Raw genomic sequence first — 18,004 nt, 5'->3', positions numbered from 1 at the left:
CAGGACCACGGAGGACCACGGAGGAGACGAAGGTGTCGACGGAGCAGCAGGAGCAGCAGGAGCATTCGGAGGAGCAGCGGCTTTCCTTTTCAGACGGGCGAGTGGATGCGTGTGTGTGTGTGCGGCCGGCGTGCAGTCTGTGTGTAGTCCGTGTGCCGCTGCGGCTTGGGCGGGAGGCGTGGTGACACAGGTGACACATTGCTCTCAAGCGACTCCTCGGCACCGGCTGCCCAGACAAGCAGGCGCCGCACAGAGACTGTCTGTCTGCGACACAGCCGTGCACCCGCAGCACGCCGCGTCTGCGCACAGTGCCCTTTCCTTTCCCGGACAGGCCTGCGCGGGTGTGCGAGCGTCGCCGCCGCAGGTCCCTGTCCGCCGGCGGCCGCAGTCACGTGTCTCCAGACACGCCGCTCGCCTGCTGCGCACAGCCGCCACGATCCGTGCGATGCGGCGCGGCGTGGTCATGAATATCGGTCCCCACAAGCGGCATTGATGTGATGTGTGGCTGTGTGCAGAATGTCGGCTGCAAAGTGTCATCGAAGTGGTATCCCGCGGGCTGCCCTCCCCTGCTCAAGCAAACTCCCCTCTCTCACATCCACGGGATCACGCTGGATGGCGCTGACGGCACTTGATTCCTCCCTCCTTGCACACCAAACGCCCTCTGTTCGTCACTGGGTACATGGCTGGTATTTTCCTTCTCGCATCATCGTGATTAAATATGAACACCTCCCATGGTTTCAAGCGCAACATCAGTCCGACAGTTGCAATCAAGGTATGCTGCATTCCGTTTCCCCGCGCACGCAATTCCCACCGAAAGATCGACTGGCGTGTTAGATATGGCCCCCGATGCGCTCTCCGAGCACTGTCGACATCCGTGATCTCGACTAACCTCTCCCACAATCAACGCCGCGTTCTGCTGGATCTGGACTCGGCTTCGGGAGCACCCTCAAAGAATCTATTCAGTTTAGGCTTTGCTAAACCTCCCGAATCTCCACGCCCCGACGTGCCCTCAGTCGGTTCAGCACCGTGTCAAGAGGAGCACCATGCTCTGTTGCGCGAATGGGTTCAGAGCGAGCGTGTATTTCTGAGTGACCTCGAACTTGCCCTCCAGGTTCGCCAACGCGTGCGGGATCATGAATCCAACAGTGCGGTCCATGAAATAGGAGCGGCAATCGTCGTCCACTTACTCCTGCTCACTCTTCCTTCTTCTGCCTACCGCACTCCACCGTTTGTGCAGCGTCTGGGGTTTCTGAAAGTCGGGGACTGGGCTCCGGCCGAAGCTGCCTTGGCTGCCTTTGCGAATACTGCTCGGAACTTTATCGAGGTGCGCTGCGAAATTCTCTGTTGCTTCCAGTTGCGCCAATTCCGCGAGCTATCTCCGGGATGGAGAACCGGCGGGGGCTGCCCGGCTTTACAGCGGCTTCCTCTCCGACTCTTCGCACGCTTGCCTTGATCGCCTCGGTTGCCTTGATCGCCTCGTTTGCCTCGATCGCCTCGTTTGCCTCGTTTGCCTCGTTTGCCTCGTTTGCCTCGATCGCCTCGTTTGCCTCGTTTGCCTCGTTTGCCTCGTTTGCCTCGTTTGCCTCGTTTGCCTCGTTTGCCTCGTTTGCCTCGTTTGCCTCGTTTGCCTCGTTTGCCTCGTTTGCCTCGTTTGCCTCGTTTGCCTCGTTTGCCTCGTTTGCCTCGTTTGCCTCGTTTGCCTCGTTTGCCTCGTTTGCTTTCCTGACCCGACACGATTGTTTGGGCGGATGCTCACATCCCCCCCACATATACTCTCATCGAGCCAGTATTATGAATGGGATGGACTCAGCCAAAACTTTCTATCCTATTGCCGTCTCAACATGGCTCGAGTAAGTCGGCTGATATCGCTTGGCAGAGACAATCCTTTGTTCGATCCACTGACAGACTCCACATTTGCCTCCAGAGCATCATTCCGCTGCTGAAGACCTTCCGAACTGTCTTGGCCAGCCACATCGAGAGCCAAGAGTCCCCTCTGCATGAGCACCCGTACTGGTCCGAGGTCGCCGAGTCGTTCTGGCGCCCGTATCAAAGACTCTTCTTCTATAGATATTACATGAAGGTGCAGGACTGCTGCTCCAATCTGATGGATGTCTCGCTGTAGCCTCGCAATACGATCACGGCTCATCTGCGCTGCGTATCTTTGCATCTCACTTTTCTCCTCTGGTTGCATCTCTAGCGCCTGAGCCGCATGTGCCCCGGCAGCGACTTTGAAGGCTTCATTCCGCCTATCAACCTCATCATCACCGAGTTCTTTCCATACTACAAGTGCACGACTCCGTTCTGGATTTCAGATGACTGGACCAGGCTCTGTGCCATTGAGGCATCTCTCGAGAGTGACCGTGTATGTCCCTGACCTCCCATCATCGAGTCGGCGATGATCGACCCGTGCTTCACAGAATCATCTCCTCACTCCGCGTGCTCTGTTCCTTCCCTACCAATGCGCTGCGCTGTGCTTCAGATCGATATTCTTCGACCTGTGATATTTGGAAACCACGTCTATCCACAAGCCATTATCTTCGAGCGGGTATCTTTCAATCTGCTTTTATTTGACCCCAAGGACGGCTCAGAGTCAACGGCAAAGTCCGCAGCACGTCGGGCGGTGACGGGACGCCGAAAGATCCAGAGATGGAGTCCATTCCAGTCCAGCCTGATCGCCGAGAAGACCAGCCAGCTCCACAACGATGATCCCGACACCCTGAAGCTCGACAAGAAAGCCAAGCGAGTAGCTGTCTTTGTGACGCTTCTTCAAGAATGCGTTCTCGTGTTCTTCAATCAGGGCGACGCTGAATACACAGAGGTAGAGTACCGCCGAGTCCTGGAGCCAGCTTGACATACCTTCAAAGCTATCGAGCAGTCCTCGACTCGATGGCCGTCCTTGACTCGACGGCTGCCTTTGACTCGGCTGTTTGATCCCCTTTGATATCCAGGAGTATCGACTCTTGCTGGCGCCTTCAAACATTGCTCAAGTCGACGTGATATACCAGCCCGTCCAAGGTGACTGTCTGATGTTGCAACCCATCGATCTGCCTACAACTTGGCATTGTGGCCGAGATCGTTTTCACATAAGAACCCCCGCTGACTGTGTGTGCGATTTCCGAAGGATTCAATCGTGTCATCGAGCTCCGGGTAGGGAGCGAAGTTTTGATCCTTGAAGGCCACTCGAGCTACACAGCGGCCAAGCTGAACTCGACAATTGCCTCGCTCAAGGCAAAGCGCCAGCAGCAAGGTCTGTATTTGCAAAGAGCGTTGACAGCAGTGGCCGTGTCGTTGGTTGGACAGCTATTCATGGCAATGTATACAGCCGCAGAACAGACGCCAACTGCCCCGGAATCAACGCCAGTCCGTGTGGATGTACAAACGACCCAGATGGCCAAGTGGAGCTGGGAGGTTACCAGCGAGGTTCGTGATCGTCCTGCTATCGCTCTGGGCGGGTACGCAGAATTTACATCACTGCAACCAGCCAAACTGGTCCCTGGTCCAATCTCACCCACCGCCTCGGCATCTCAATTCATAACTCAGATTACTCCAGTGGCGAGCAAGGCTGTCCCATGTGTTCCTGTGATGGGCTCAGATGCCACCGACCCGGCTCTGGTCACGTTCGTTTGTCGACGAGTCCATGTCTTCAAAGACCATGAGTGGAAAGAGTTGGCATGCCGGAAACTGTCCGTGAACGTTACCGAAGACAGCGTCGGCACCCCTCGATCGTGGATTGCGCTGGCGTGCCCGTGGACGTTTCGGAAGTACATCGACATTCGAATCACGCCATCCTGTCGATGGACATCCAACAGCACAAGCGAAAAGGTTTGCTTCCTGGACATGGGCGAGACTGGAGCACATGTCTTTCTCTTTGAACTCAGCGATGCCGCCCAGGCCTCGGATCTGACTCATGCGCTTGAGCACCAGAGTGCTCAGAGCATCCAGCAACGCTTCAAGGTGCTCAGCAACTACATGCTTGATGAAGACTTGGTGAACGACGACGGCGGCACGGACATGAATGACGACACGGATGCCGTCATGCAGCCCTTTGACGAGCTGTGGATCCAGGCCGATGCCCAGTGGAAGTCGCTGGGACCTGTGACGGTCCATCTCGGCTGTCCAAACGCCTTTGGAACTCGGCTGAGCATCCGAAGCACCAGAAGTCCGGGGCTTGTCTTTGCCAGAGCACAACTCCAACCCGGAGCCTGTGCATCAAGGTCGCAAAAGGATTGGCTCGAGCTGAGGCTCTTCCGGGACTTTGAGTATACTTACCGGCTCTATTCCCAGGCCGACACAATCAAGGTCTTCGGCCAAGCTCTCGCCGAAGCGATCCACGGCGATCCACTTGCCGATGCAGCTGGCGACAGGACACATTCTAGCACCGAAGGGAATCCTGACGTTGATATGGAGGCCGATCTCGGCGCCATGAGTCTGCTCGAGTCCTCTGCAACGATCGCAGGCGGCACCAAGTACCCACCAGCAACCCAGAGCGAAGAAACGATCGAGTACAAGCCGAAACAGAGCAGCGAGCACAAGGTCGACGACATGCATACCGATGGCTGTCCGTCGTCCAAGATGGCCTCGCGCAAGTCCAACAGCTCGACAACCTGGACAGAGCAAATGGAGCTGATAAACAAGCTGGCAAGGCGCTTCAACGACTGGATTCTCAAGTAGCGCACTGCGGACTACCTGTCGCTGGCTTCAGCTGCAAAAGCGATGTGTTGGTCTCCTGTTGGATCGCCGCCAGTAGAGTGCGTTGAAAGACAATAAGGCACTGTTTCTCTCAGACAAAACACGCCATAATTGGATCATATCGTGCGCTCGACCGACGATGGGCAAGTGTGCCAAATCGTTTCTGTGGATGTCCGTCCCATGGAGTCAGTCCGCCATGGAGCCAGTCCATCACGGCAGTGCGAGCAGCGATCGACATAATTCGGCCAGATCGATCAACATCACTCAATCCGCGACCCCTATGCTATCTGCGCTGTAACAGAGCACTGAGCATTGCAAGGAGTTGCTCTGGGACACCCTGGCGATGGAACATGGTGCACTGCATTCCGAGATCAAGGGCGTTTTCAGAGATCCTGGCCTCCTCCACCACTTCGTCTGCACAAGCAGCAATCCGCACCACCCGACAGCCACCCGGCAACACAGCGGATACATCCAGCGGATGCGCCTTGCCCACGCCCCGATCGGCATGGGCATGTTCGCCATTCGTGGCAGTCGCAAGCCCGCCCAGGCAGCAATCTCGCTCGCTCACTTGCCCGCCCGCCTTCTGCTCGCCATCTGCGTCTCGCTTGGGCAGCCTTGCCGAAACGACTTTGTCTCCTCCTCGCACCATGAACCGCCTGCCAGTGTGGATCAAGGCGCTTTTGTTGTTCTCCCAGTTACTGCTCCTGGCCTCGGCTGCTGCTCTTGGCGACAGCCTGGTGCAAACGAGCCAGGGTGGCTGGACCGTCTTCACCCTCCAAAAGTTCCCAAAGTATGCCGTCCGTGTTCGAAATGACTCGGCGCTTTGCGACACCAGCGTCAGGCAGCTCACAGGCTACCTGGATGTCCTCGACGAAGGGAAGGTATAGTGTCGTGCCTGGCCTGAGGACGACCAGCAGAGATCCCCCCCCCTCATTGATCAGCTGCACGTCGCGAGCTGAGAGGCGGTGGATATCGCTCGATGCCCGGATGGTGATATCGAGTGCGGCTGGATGATGGTCGGCAAGTACATCGATCGAGGCGAAGCTTTGCTGACCGGTGGATTACGTCGTTGCCCTCGGCGAAAAGCATTTCTACTTTTGGTTCTTCGAGAGCCGCTCCAACCCCAGCGAAGACCCGCTTGCCCTCTGGCTCAACGGTAAGCCACCACCGACCAAATACAACGCTCCTGACTCTCAAGCACAGCTCGCATCTCACTTACTCTGCGCCTGGAACAGGTGGCCCTGGATGCAGCTCGTTCACGGGACTGTTGATGGAGAATGGTCCCTGCAGAGTGCTGCCCGGAGGCAAGGACATCGAGTTCAATCCCCATGCATGGAACTCAAATGCCAGTGTGATCTTCCTGGACCAGGTCAGTAAGCATAAGATGGATTGCCAGGACGGCATCGGTCGAGTCCAAGCCTGCCATTACGGACCCGCTCATCGCACTTTCACACTTGCGGTCCTGTAGCCCGTCAACGTCGGGTTCTCGTACTCGTCCAACTCCAAGACTCCGTCGACGTCGGTTCTGGCCGCCGCCGACACCCTGGCCTTTTTCCAAATCTTCCTGACTGCCTTCAAGGAGTATCACCCGCTTGATCTGTACCTCTTTGGCGAATCGTATGCCGGTCACTACATTCCTCCCCTGGCCACCGCCATCCTAGAGCACAACCGAAACGGACCCATCATCGATGTGAACCTCAAGGGAATTGGACTTGGCAACCCCTGGGTCGATCCGATCGCTCAGTTGTAAGTGGAGGCCATGCATCAATAGCTGCGGCGATGATACCAAGTCAACACACCGAATCACTCATTCGTCTTGCTCGCTCTCGACGGACGGGGTGTGGCTGGCGGTCTATCGGTACTGAACTCAAAATGGTGCTGGATCCAACATGGTGCCTTGCCTCGCTGCGATCCCATCTCCTCCATCGCCGTCGACACTGCGCTGTGCATCCCGCTGTTCCCAGCAAATGTGAGTCCGCTGTATCTCTGTCGATTCACTTTCGATTCACTACTGTTTCGCTTCCGTTTCGGCACTGTCTACCCATCGTGTCCGCCCGTTGCAACACTGCAGGATTCTCACCCACCTCCCTCTTGATGGCCAACAGCATATTCGGCCATGGCTGCAGATGACAAGTGTAAGTGCAGTTGGAAGCCATATTCGACAAAGTGCCGGTACTTGATTCTGATTGTCACGTTTGCCTGCTATTGGTCTTCTCTTTGGTCTTCTCTCTGCTAGACGGACCCATTCTTCCCGACACTGATATCATGGAGCTCGATCAAAAGTACCGCACCTGCAAGAGTCTCCTGGACAGCTGCGACAAGTACCGAAGCCGCCTTACATGCATTCCAGCAGGTGCCTATTGTGAGTCGCTCTACAACAATGCCTACAGTAAGACGGGCCGAAATGTCTATGACGTCCGAATGAAGTGCGATCCAGATGCGTGCTACCCGATCGAGACCGATATCGAGACCTATTTGAACCAGCCCGAGATCCAGGTCCGCCTGGGCGTCGACGGAGTGCCTCGCAAGTTTGAGGGCTGCAGCAACTCCGTCGGAGGCGCCTTCCTGGGTTCTGGCGAAGGGTAAGACGAGGCAATCGACTTGCCGGCAGGCTCGGTTCTGTGGTGCTTCCGATACGAGCAGAGTTTGTCCGTTCTGGATTGTCCGATGCAATCCAGCGCAGTACGGCGCATCCTTCGACTCATCTACGTTCTCACAGATACTGGACCTCGGCCGACCATGTCTCGGAGTTGCTTGCCCAGAACATCAAAGTCCTGGTGTAAGTACCTGCCTCTGGTGTCTGGGAGCAGTGTTCTCACTTTTTTCCCTGTCGCTGCCACTGTTACTGCTGCTATTGTCACTCCACCTGCTGTGCTTGGAGATATGTGTCTCACTCGGCTCCTCTATCCTAATTTTATGGTATAGATATGCCGGTGATGCCGGTAAGCATGGAATCACGCAGAGACTGGACCGGCGCATCCACTACCGGTGCTCACCGCTGGCGATCGCTGATGTCCAACGTGATCTGTTATCACAGACTGGATCTGCAACTGGATCGGCAACGAGCACTGGCTCGAGAAAATGGAGTGGAGGGGACAGGATGGATTCCTGAGCGCCGGCAATCTGCCCTGGATCAGCTACACCACTGGATCGAGGGCTGGAACTCTGAGGGTTTATGAAAATCTGGCCTTTGTGAAGATCTTTGAGGCCGGACACATGGTAAGCGACGCCGCCAGTCGGCTCGAGTGTGGCGATTCCGCCACCCTGGCAAAGAGAGTTTGGTTTTGTGATACTCGGCCGGAATGGTGCCGAGCCAAGCGCTGAGCCGCCTTCCGCAATTCCCTGACACTGCTCGCCCACAGGTTCCCTACGACCAGCCCAGACACAGTCTCGAGATCTTTAATCTGTTTATGGACCGACCTTATGAGTGATTGCGCCTCTGAGCGCCACCAGCACGGTCTATCCCACAGTTCCCAGCTTTGCGTGGGCTGCCGTGGGCTTGCGGGCCACGGAACTTCACTCCAGTCTAGTCAGGGCCAGCAATCGCTTTGTTTTCGTCGGTTTCAGGAGCATGGTCTTGAATACACTCGGTCGATCTCCTGTGGCGATGATCGACTGGCATTGATGTCTCGATGCGGCAGGTCGATCGATTCATCTGCTCACTTGCAGCGAGGAAGGAAGAAAAACAGTGCACAGGGCTGTGTGGCAGCACAGAAAATGATATTACAGCGATTCCAAAATGAAATGGGACATTCCGATTTGAGCTTGGACTGTCGCTTCTTCGAGACCTGAATACACCTACCCACTCATCGCATTCATGGCCAAGCAAGTATGTCCAAGGGAGACCGAAATGGTGATTGCCTTTGGGAATGCCACGTGGAAGCAAGGGAAGGGATATGCATCCAGTCCCAGGAGACTCAGGTTCGCCAAATACTTTGAGCAGTTCATCCACCACCAGAGACGACCACCAGACCGATCCGTCTCCAAGATCCATGTGTGCTCGGTGAACGAGTTCAACACATCCCAGGTGTGCTCACATTGTCGGGAATTCAAGCGACTTGAGTCACCCGAGTATCTTGATATCGAGAAACCACACTTTGTCCGGAGCTGTGCAAGCTGCCATACGCTGTGGGATCGAGACATCAATGCCTCAAGGAACATGATCTCGGTATGCCAGTCGATCATCGCCACGGGAGATCGACCGGGTGTATTCAAGACTGTGCTCCCGAAACCAACCAAAACCACTCGATTGCCAACCAGGACGGGAAAAAATCGCATGGCTTGCCCTCTGGGGCCTACAGTCAGTCAGCGGGGTTCAGACATCTGAAGCCAGGAAGTGACTGTCCCGTTTCTTTCTGGATAGACTGTAAGAGGAAGGACACCCGACATAGCTTTGGCAGACTGAATTATAATGTGTGGCTGGGCATTAGTGTGTTCCTGGGCATTATATGTCAGGCTTGACAAGGTAGCCCTGCGCCGGTGTATTGAACGCAAGGGTTGTTATTCGAGGGTGTCGCGGGGCATAGGAGCCCCGACGCTCCATCCGGGCCGAGTCGTCAGAGCCAGCGAGTGGGGCCATTGTGCGAATGGCGCCGCGGCCGATTGCTGGAGAGTCGTGCGGCCGAACCAGCGGCGTTGATGTCGAGCCCGGGCGAGGGGACGCAGCCATGCTCCTCACCGACGGCGCTCTCAGTACTTGAATGGGTTGGTAAATCATTGGGGCAGTTGGGGTCGACAGGGCTATCGGGGCAGTTGCGGTGATGGCGGGAGCGGGTTGGGCGATTGGCTCGTACATGTCGTCCTGCCGAGGAAGCGAGGCCTGACTGGGGTCTGCAGGCAACCCAAGGGAGTCGACTCTGGGAATAACGGCTGAGACGGCCGGTCGTGTCGCTGGTTCATCTGGAATAGTCCGGAGATCGACAGCGATCTGCTGGCTGCCGAATGCTGGAGTAAAAGCCGGGTTGTCCTGCATAGCAATGGCCGAGGGGGTGGGAAAGTGCCGCAGCGAGAGATGGGCAGTGTCGACGACGATGGCCAGGGGCTCGGGCTCAGAAGGCTCAGAGAGTTCGGCAGGATAGAAAGACTTGTCCTGGGCCAGCGGGGTTGTCGATGGCCGACGCATGTCCAAGGGCTGGCGGCGTCGAGGGCCAGAGTAGTAACGATAGGCAACAAGCCCAAGAGCAAGAACCAGCAGCAGGATGACGCCGACGACGATGCAAACGACAACCAGTGTCCAAAACTGCTGCTGCTGTGGATCCGTAACGAGGCTTGTGGGAGATGAGGTCGCGCCGAGAGACGAGATGGTTGTGGTGGGAGTGGAACTGGTCCCGGACGAGATGGGGTCGGTGTTGGCCGAGTTGACGCTTGAGCCCGTGGTCGCTGTGCTGGCGCCCAGGTCCGTCGTCGGACTGGCCGCCGGAGCGGATGCATCTAGCAGGAATCCGAGGGTGTTTTGGATTGCCGCTCCGAGATGCATGTTCGCGAGGCAGAGACCAGCGCCGATCAGGTCGAGGACGGTGGCAGTTGATATCCGGCTGCCGGCCTCTGTCTGCCGGCCCTGCATCCGTGCAGCAGCGCATGCCTGTCCCGTCCACGCCAGCCCACCCTTGCCGACGGGGATATGAGCGTCCCGCCGGCATCGCCGATCGCCACCAGGGCCTGAGACAGCAAAGCGGTGGGGGCCAGATCAAGGCGAAAAAAGAAAGCAATCGGCGTGCCGACACCCTTTGTGTCTGCGACTTTCCTCCTCATGTCGCATCCAGGTGCGACAGAGCGGAGTATCCCTGTTGGGGCTGCATGGCATGGACACCCGCCCAGCCGCAGACAAGAATGGGCAGCCGGGACAGCCGGAACAGCCGGGACAGTCGCTTGGTGCAAACGGGGCCACCCCCGGCACACAGGTGCCCATGCCGCAGCGCGCGTCCAGGTCACGCGGATGATGGCTGTGCAGGAACGAGGTCAGGAGGGCGCACAGCATTTGCCCCCGGTCGAGTTCGCGACCATCGATTTCCAATACATGCTCCCATCCGACTCGTCGTCAACGTGCTGTATATTAGTCCGGACTCTCAGCGACGGCGATGCGCAATCGTTCGGCCTCGACGGTGGTGTGCAATCGCTGGCTGCATGACTACACCTTGCCCTTGAAGCGATGGCTCTTCTCCCACTCACTGACGAGCGACTTGAACAGATCCCGACCGCCCGAGCCAAGCGAGTCTGCCGCTGCCAGCATCATCTCACGGCCGTGCTCGCCGCAAAGATCCAGCAGCGCATAGATGCCTTGCACAATGTCGTGCTTCCGGCGCGGATGGATGGGTCGGCTCGAGGTCTGGATCGAAATGAACTCGGCGAGCAAGAATGCAACATGCTTGCTGAATGGCTTGACACTCATGGCCGACAACGTTCCTACATCCGAAATAGCGCTTTGGCCACGACCGGGGCGTTGGCTCGGACCAGCCTTTTCGGTCAGCGATGTCAGCAGACGCGAGTAGTTGATTGCCGAGAGATCCGAGAGCGGAGCGTGCCGGCAGATGAGAGGACACGGCAGCGCCTGGAACGGTCGGGTTGCATCGGCGGTTGTTGCCTTGCGCGACGAGACCGCCGTCACTGGTAGACGGAAGGCGTGCATGAGCTGTAGAGATTGGGATCGGGAGAGCCGTAAGGAGTCAAGGACAATCGTAAGTCGCTGCGGAGTACAGATGTCGGGCAGCTCATATCCAGACGTTGGTTAATACCGTTCCGATGCCAAGCAGTCCTTGAAACGCTGCTTCCACTCCCAGCCAGCCAGCCCGCGGATCAGTCGGCACATGTGCGCCTCGCCTGACCGTCACTCAGTAACAAAAAAGGATATGTTTCAGGATGCTGAAAAACGGCGGAATGAGCTCGACGACCGAGTCGCGCCGTTGTCGCAGCAGTGACAGAAGAAGCCGATAGATCCCATCAAACAGCTTCTCTGCGACTTCCGGAGTGATCTTGGAGACATGCGCAAGGGCGACCTCCGAAGTGACGGTCGATGCCGCGCCAAGGACGGTCGCGACGTCGTGGTTCCGCATGTTGAGGCCCTGCGCGATTGGATCGACATCAGAGACGGCCTGAGCACCCGGTTCGAGAATGCAGCCCATCACCTACCCTATCGCAAACAAGAGTGTTGAGCAGGTGCAGAACCGCAATCAAGGACGCCACGTCGTCGGCACTCATGAGTATTCGTGACAGCTGGACCACAATGCGGCCGAGTTCTTGCCGAAGGAATCTGCGCGAGACTGGATCGAGGCACCATAAAAGTAGATGATTCATTGCATAGGACTGAGTTGTCTGCTCTGATACCACGAGCATCCAGCGCATGCGGCTCCGCAGAAAGACGCTTCTTGCGCGCACTAAGTGGCGCCATATCGATCGGGTTCGATCTCACGCCTACCGTTTGGGTTGATCTCCGATACCATTGCCTCCACGATTCGCCCGAGGCTCGGGATGTGCACGGTTGTCTCCGAGCGCGAGGTGGATGGATCGGCGAGCCCTCTGGCGGCCGAAACCAGCTCCAGCTTCTGAATGGCCCACGATATCAGGACCTGGTACTGCTCCGAGTTCACATTCTGTACCAGAGCTACGAGGCCGTCAATGGCGCAGTCGGCGCCTTTGTCAGATCGGTCTGTTTGCCAAGCGAGTCGTAACAGGTCAGCGATTATGGCGGTGGCGGCGGTGTGGCTCGTGTCGCCGAGAAGAAGGGAGTGGGTTCACCGCCAAATTAGAATGTCACAAGCGAAACATGCACGCTGCAGCTTCATACCACTGCGATGCGCTGTTTGATGCATGATCCGCAACTGAGCATCGAGAAGCCCACCGATGCCAGACTCGCCCAGGCTCATGACTTGGATGCCGTGGAAGAGCTCGGCAAGAATCCCGGCGCTGAAGTCGAGCTGTCCTTCATCCGAGTTGCCCGCGTTGGTGGGCTGCAGGTCAGCGAGCACCTTGGCAGCGAGCGTGACGAGGTAAACGTAGAGCTGCTCGATCTTTTGATGGTGTGGATCGTTGGTGTTCAATGCAAGGCGTTGGTAGTGGCGGATGGCCATGGAAAGCAGGCGCAAATGGCCCATGGCAGAGTCCAGGACCGAGCGAGAGACAGAGGTGGAATTCGCGTATTGCTCAAGATGGCGCTTTGCTGTGTCCTCAATCAGCGCGATAAACCCATTGATGCTTTCGATAACGTGAGCAACCACAGGCTCACTCTCGATAGTCGCCGCAGGCTGATCGCCCGCATGCGAGGTGTCACTGGTGTTAGAGAGCAACGATGGATAAGGATCAGTCGATGGATTAGGTCGGTCCACAGGTTAGCACTGGCTGATGCTAAGTGCTGCTCCAGACCGGCCAGCTCTTCTGGTGGCGACAGTGATGGTCACTGAGCCAGAAGAAAACATCAATGACTTACCGTTTGTGCCTGTTCCAGACCCATTGGGTCAACGGAGTCATGAAGCCAACCACACTGCATTCCCACAAGCCATGGGCTTGCGGCAGCCGCGCTTGACTTGAGGTAAAGTAGCGGATCATCTCGAGAACGTAATCGGCTGGAGTCGTAGTCGCGGCCCTGCCAACGGACTTGGATCCAATCTTTGGAGGCAGTTTCCTGGACAGGCAAACCATTCATGGCATTAGACGACTCGGTTATGTGCGGCGAGGGCAGCCACACGGCCTGCTCCTGCACGAGTAATGTATAGCGGTATGGCGGAGATGCCGAGACGCCGTTCCTCGCCAGATTCGAGAGCATGACCAATCGAACAAGAAAATTCCCGGGGGAGCCGGTTGGATCGGCCGGCAGAACTTACTTGGACGTTTGATCAACCGTCGCCAAGACAGCGCCTCGGATTTGATCGCAGATCGGGTTGTACTCGGGCCCTTCGGGAAGGCTGCTTGCCAGCTCGATGATGGATTGCAGTAGTCGTGGCGATTGTAGCTGAGCGAGCGGTGCAGACGAGATCGATGTGAGAGAGCCGTACCCTGCGCAAGACTATCATGTGCTGTGTTTGGCGCGAACACATGCTGAAACTCACGGTGATAAATCGGTCGTCTTTCTTTCCGTAGCGAACAAGAAGCTTGAGGCTGACAGCGATCAGTCTTAGCGCCTGCGATTCAGTGTTGGACGTAATCCGACTTTTCATGAAGCTAGCTAGGGCGAGGCAAAGCCACGACAGCGCCTCTCGCTCTGGCGCCGTGAAATACAAAGACGGAAACAAGCTGAGCAAGGAGATTTGATTCCACAGAATGTCGACTGGAGCAGAGCTGTGGGCGGGCCACGAGGCTGGATCAACGATGGCTTCTTGCAGTCGAGACGGATCTTGGGAGTGACTGGGCGACCGAACAAAGTCCAGTAGGACGGGAGGGAGGACAGCCGTATTGAGGACAGAGACTTGCTCCCAGAAACCAAGCAGGAAGAAGTCTGGACGATATCGATGGTTACAGGTGTGACAACAAGCCGGTATAGCATAGCATGGCATGGCATGGCATAACATAGCATGGCATGGCATAGCGTAGTATATGTGGAGCATCGACACTTACCCCGAATCGGACGCAGTTCAAAAAAGGACGCGCTGGACAGCAGCTGAGCTGTTACGGAAGCCATGGAGAGGGCAGAGCCGCCAGAGTGGGCGGCAACATTGGTCATCGACAGCGAGAGAAGCACGTTTTTCACGATGAACTCAACTTGAGCTTGTGAAGCCACGCGGCTGGAGGGTGCATGGCCAGACCATGTTCATCGATACTGCGGATTAGCATTGCACCGCTCTTGGGGATTGTTTCTGGTGCGGGACAGCGACTCTTTGTGGGTTGCTCCCGCCCGAGCACTAGTAAAGCTACGCGCATGATACCGATCCTTGCTTACCAGATAGCGGCGAGATGATCCAGCAAGGTGACCCACAGAGCCACACCGATGTTGCTGCCGGAGACTTGGCTCCACTGGCGGTCCCATGTGGCGTGCCTAGCCGAGCCGATGAGCTGCGTCGCACTGTTCATGATTCTTGAAACAATGTCGATGCAATCTTGGTCGTCACGCAGATCGGTGTTGGTGCTGGCGATTCGGTCGACATGATGGAGCCCAATCTTACACTGGCGGAGGTGGTGCAGAAACAGAACATCGTCAATCGTTGCATTGCCGAACAAATCCTGTTGCTGGCGAACGTGCGACTCAGGCGGGTACAGTACTGGACTGTCGAATGAACCGAGGTGCAGCCACAGTCGGCATGAGCCATCCACCGAGTGCGCAAATGCCCAGAGCGCACAGCGGATATCCTTACCACGAGAACAGCGACGCGCGGCTCCCGGCCGATGAAGACAGCGAGGCCCTTGACCAGGGTCAAAATGTCGTTGGTGCGAACGTGCTCCCTCCAGTACTGGTCTGAGGCCTCCATCAGGTTGAGATGCAGGGCAAGCGCAGAATACAGAAACTCCAGAGTCGGATCGTCTCGGGCGCGCTTAGTCGAGGCAGACTCCAGAGCAGGCATGCTCTGGAGTACAGGCGTGATGAATTGCTCATACAGGGTGCCCGACAATCTGGAAAATGCCGCTTGCTGTCCCGCAGAGATGGCGGTGTTTTTGATAACAAGCGCCAGCAGCAGCGAGAGCGGCTCGACGCATCCTATGTTCTTGGTGCCCTCGACACTGCCAGTGGCCAGTTGGTCTGATTTCTTGACCTTCTTCGGTGCAGGTTCATCCTGATCAGCCAGACAATCTCGAATCGAGCCAGAGCACTCGTCGAGCTGCTCGCAAAATACGCCAATGATCTGGACGTTCTGTGCGGGTAGGTTTCTTCGGATGCAAGCAGAGAGCACCCCGAGGACCCTTGGCGAAAAGAAGGTGCTGGTTTGGAAACGGCGCTGGTCTGTGTGCAAGTGCAGCTGCTGGATCCAGCCAAGAACCTCCCGGATAAGCTGATCGAGCTGGCGCGACTTTGTGAATGTGTCGAGGAGCTCGACGACAAACTCCTCGGCGTCCTCAAAGCATCCCGTGTGCGGCTAGATGCAAGGTATGTGGGCAAGATGAAGTGTCAAAATAGATCCCGCTGTGCGCATGGGCATATCGATATCCAAGGAAAGGAAAGGAGGCTGCTAGAGCCCAACTACTTGCCTGGAGCGCGAGCGGCCAGATGTTGTCCATATTCTGGAAGATGATCGAAAAGTCGATTTTGAGAAGCTGGCGCCATGCGAGGAAAAAGAGACTGTGTACATCCGCTGTCACAGTGAGTCGTAATCGCAGCCGTAGCCACAAGAGAGTTGCGAGTCAGTAAGATGGCAAACGAGATTCGGAGCGAGGTCTGTGCTATGATAGATATCACTCGGGCAAGTGCAGGCACAGCCGGTGGACACTCGCCGAGGAGCGGGACACTAGGCGACTGCGATGCTCATACCAGGGGCCTGACTGGCATACTGTCCGAGCGATTGACGGATGCCCTGGAAATACTTGAGCTGGAATCGCGAGATGTCGTCGTTTGTCGGGCGATAGATCTCGAATCGGTCGAGCTGCTCCAGCAGAGCATGCACGGCAAACATAGCGGCGGCGAGACTATCGCTGGCACCTTGAGAGTCAATATTCTGAGACTTGTGTGCCTCGGAACACACCCGATCAACACAAGCGATTGCAATCTCGATCATATGGCTGAAGAAGCTGAACTCGACTCGAAAGACCGCAGAGGCCGAGATGGCGGGACTGCTCTGGGTCGCGGACGTGAGGAAGAGCTTCAAGAGAATCGGCAGGGAGCGGAGAGCTACAGGGCCACACGACGAAGGATATAAGCTGACGGCAATGGCACCTCGAGGGTCGAGTGCACGAGCAGCGACTTACCCATGGTGCTGTTAGCGCCTCCAGCATCGGCACCTGCCAAGGCCTTGATCTGGTCAAAAAACTGCCGCGGATAGCTCAGCAAAACATCCTTCTTGCTCTCCTTGGGGAGTTTGGCCATAGCTTCGAGATTCTGAAGCGTGAGAGAAAACTCGGCGATGTGCTCAGGGTGGAACAGGCCGGTGCGAATGAGATCCTCGATCTGGGTCTCCAACTCGGACTGGATCGGGGCGATGCACTGTTCCTGGAAGCAATGGTCCCAGCGTGCTTGATGCAGGATCGAAAGCAGAGGCACAAGGAGCTTTGAGCAGACAAGACCAAAGATCTGGACAACGAATGAGAGGCAGATGGCAGGCGCTGGTGAGTCTTGCACCCAGCGATGCCACGGATTGTGGATCTGAAGCCAAAGACGATCGACAGCACACCTTCTTTTGGTTCGACGACTGGTTGCAGGACGCTGTCAGAGTTGAGAGGACCCGGCAGAGGAGAACACACAGCGTGGCAGACAGATCACGGTGGAGACTTTTTGGTTGGGTCCGGACGAGAATCGCTGCAAGAATGTCTGACGAGAAGGCGACGAGCTGCTCGATGGTCAAATGGAAGGCATCCGGCAGCTCGGTCGTCAGGAGCGCATAGCACTCAATGGCCAAGCGAACCAAGTCGTTGCAGGTGTCCAAGAAGGCACCCTCAGTCTTTGGAGACGATACAATTGCACAGAGACTCGTAAAAAGCGGGAGGATCGGCACTTTGATCGATGCGGCTCGGGTGCGATCGACGCCGCTGCTCTTGAGCGACTCCTTTCTCAGCCTGGCAAATTCCTTGATGAGAGACAGGAGAAATGCCCAGTAATCGGCGTCGACGTAGGGATCTGGATGGCTCCAGTCGAGCCTGGTATCGGCGACGATGGCCGCAACAACGACCACGACGACGCAATGGGCGTCAGTTCATTGTTGGCAAATCAGAATGTCGCAGCACCGAGGCAGCGGCTCACAGACAGGGCTCACCTGCGCCCGTCGACCTTGGCAAGGTCCTTTGGGATCGACTTGATCATTGCAGAGCAGACCCATTCGCACAGCCACTCCTGCTTGGCCGGTATGAATATCGAGCGCGATGCCAGGATCTCTTGTGCAAATCGGATCTTGTCCTGGGAGCTGGTGTCGTTACTGGCGCTCTTCAACAGCCGAGTAACCGACTCGGTGGTGACAACGCCCTGTAGCTTCTCCTTCAACTGCATGGCGACTCGGATCCCGCAATCTAGTAAAGAGCGCTCGTGTGCAGCTGGCTCGAGTCTCGCAGAGATGGGCAACCTGGCGAGACGAATGCGCGTCGATTGGGGCGGGCAGATGAGCGAGCAGACGAGCGAGCAGACGGAACACAAATCCAGAAATTTTTTTCGGGGATCGCGAGGACGATCTTGTCACTCCGCGCTCGCGATGCAGGGCATGTGATCCCGAGAGTCATGATGCGGGGCCAGGGGACGAAGCGGGCGGAACCCAGG

The 18,004-nt window shown here is 56.8% G+C and overlaps 6 protein-coding genes across 6 annotated transcripts; 3 read left to right on the top strand and 3 right to left on the bottom strand.

Moving 5' to 3' along the window:
• The first annotated feature begins 462 nt into the window (after positions 1-462).
• BJ171DRAFT_105574 (uncharacterized protein) lies at positions 463-2,473 on the top strand. The gene is made up of 5 exons (XM_053105402.1): positions 463-1,111; positions 1,238-1,324; positions 1,788-1,850; positions 1,925-2,020; positions 2,198-2,473. Exons 1-5 carry the CDS (start codon positions 719-721, stop codon positions 2,372-2,374), a joined length of 816 nt encoding a protein of 271 aa, XP_052966440.1. The 5' UTR covers positions 463-718; the 3' UTR covers positions 2,375-2,473.
• A 662-nt stretch (positions 2,474-3,135) lies between these two features.
• Positions 3,136-4,855, top strand: BJ171DRAFT_105587 (uncharacterized protein). The gene is made up of 3 exons (XM_053105403.1): positions 3,136-3,247; positions 3,323-3,420; positions 3,541-4,855. The coding sequence occupies exons 2-3, from the start codon at positions 3,388-3,390 to the stop codon at positions 4,669-4,671; spliced, it is 1,164 nt and encodes a 387-aa protein (XP_052966439.1). The 5' UTR covers positions 3,136-3,247; positions 3,323-3,387; the 3' UTR covers positions 4,672-4,855.
• Positions 4,856-5,336: 481 nt separating this feature from the next.
• On the top strand, positions 5,337-8,120 carry BJ171DRAFT_424352 (Alpha/Beta hydrolase protein; the record flags this gene model as incomplete). The annotated part of the gene is made up of 11 exons (XM_053107663.1): positions 5,337-5,570; positions 5,776-5,845; positions 5,925-6,058; positions 6,158-6,435; positions 6,654-6,658; positions 6,795-6,824; positions 6,926-7,271; positions 7,409-7,468; positions 7,615-7,631; positions 7,727-7,908; positions 8,052-8,120. The coding sequence occupies 11 exons, from the start codon at positions 5,337-5,339 to the stop codon at positions 8,118-8,120; spliced, it is 1,425 nt and encodes a 474-aa protein (XP_052966438.1).
• An 832-nt stretch (positions 8,121-8,952) lies between these two features.
• BJ171DRAFT_505551 (uncharacterized protein) lies at positions 8,953-10,366 on the bottom strand. Its single transcript, XM_053111040.1, has one exon. The coding sequence runs from the start codon at positions 10,250-10,252 to the stop codon at positions 9,134-9,136; it is 1,119 nt and encodes a 372-aa protein (XP_052966437.1). The 5' UTR covers positions 10,253-10,366; the 3' UTR covers positions 8,953-9,133.
• Positions 10,367-10,720: 354 nt separating this feature from the next.
• BJ171DRAFT_505550 (Urb2/Npa2 family-domain-containing protein) lies at positions 10,721-11,281 on the bottom strand. The gene has a single exon (XM_053111039.1). The coding sequence runs from the start codon at positions 11,075-11,077 to the stop codon at positions 10,817-10,819; it is 261 nt and encodes an 86-aa protein (XP_052966436.1). The 5' UTR covers positions 11,078-11,281; the 3' UTR covers positions 10,721-10,816.
• A 134-nt stretch (positions 11,282-11,415) lies between these two features.
• Positions 11,416-17,871, bottom strand: BJ171DRAFT_105506 (uncharacterized protein). Its single transcript, XM_053105401.1, has 15 exons — positions 17,511-17,871; positions 16,932-17,394; positions 16,510-16,831; positions 16,076-16,432; positions 15,796-15,899; positions 14,967-15,683; positions 14,555-14,778; positions 14,233-14,399; positions 13,728-14,113; positions 13,503-13,630; positions 13,109-13,303; positions 12,524-12,951; positions 12,101-12,331; positions 11,815-11,945; positions 11,416-11,747 (listed from the first exon to the last, which is right to left on the bottom strand). The coding sequence occupies exons 1-15, from the start codon at positions 17,738-17,740 to the stop codon at positions 11,517-11,519; spliced, it is 4,314 nt and encodes a 1,437-aa protein (XP_052966435.1). The 5' UTR covers positions 17,741-17,871; the 3' UTR covers positions 11,416-11,516.
• Positions 17,872-18,004: the final 133 nt, after the last annotated feature.

The sequence above is a fragment of the Polychytrium aggregatum genome, assembly GCF_025602895.1.
Source record: "Polychytrium aggregatum strain JEL109 chromosome Unknown BJ171scaffold_19, whole genome shotgun sequence".
Taxonomy (NCBI): domain Eukaryota; kingdom Fungi; phylum Chytridiomycota; class Chytridiomycetes; order Polychytriales; genus Polychytrium; species Polychytrium aggregatum.
The sequence above is the reverse complement of the archived record's forward strand: the minus strand, read 5'-3'. Positions and strand labels throughout refer to the sequence as shown.

Excerpts from the sequence above, each read along its gene's own strand:
- BJ171DRAFT_105574 (XM_053105402.1), top strand. The coding sequence starts at position 719 with ATGAACACCTCCCATGGTTTCAAGCGCAACATCAGTCCGACAGTTGCA. Across the intron at positions 1,112-1,237 it reads ACCTCGAACTTGCCCTCCAG|CGTCTGGGGTTTCTGAAAGT; the intron begins GTTCGCCAACGC and ends CCGTTTGTGCAG. Across the intron at positions 1,325-1,787 it reads CTGCTCGGAACTTTATCGAG|TATTATGAATGGGATGGACT; the intron begins GTGCGCTGCGAA and ends TCATCGAGCCAG.
- BJ171DRAFT_105587 (XM_053105403.1), top strand. The coding sequence starts at position 3,388 with ATGGCCAAGTGGAGCTGGGAGGTTACCAGCGAG. Across the intron at positions 3,421-3,540 it reads GCTGGGAGGTTACCAGCGAG|ATTACTCCAGTGGCGAGCAA; the intron begins GTTCGTGATCGT and ends TTCATAACTCAG.
- BJ171DRAFT_505551 (XM_053111040.1), bottom strand. The coding sequence starts at position 10,252 with ATGCAGGGCCGGCAGACAGAGGCCGGCAGCCGGATATCAACTGCCACC.
- BJ171DRAFT_505550 (XM_053111039.1), bottom strand. The coding sequence starts at position 11,077 with ATGAGTGTCAAGCCATTCAGCAAGCATGTTGCATTCTTGCTCGCCGAG.
- BJ171DRAFT_105506 (XM_053105401.1), bottom strand. The coding sequence starts at position 17,740 with ATGCAGTTGAAGGAGAAGCTACAGGGCGTTGTCACCACCGAGTCGGTT. Across the intron at positions 15,684-15,795 it reads TCTGGCCGCTCGCGCTCCAG|CCGCACACGGGATGCTTTGA; the intron begins GCAAGTAGTTGG and ends CCTTGCATCTAG. Across the intron at positions 14,114-14,232 it reads TGAACTGCGTCCGATTCGGG|ACTTCTTCCTGCTTGGTTTC; the intron begins GTAAGTGTCGAT and ends GATATCGTCCAG.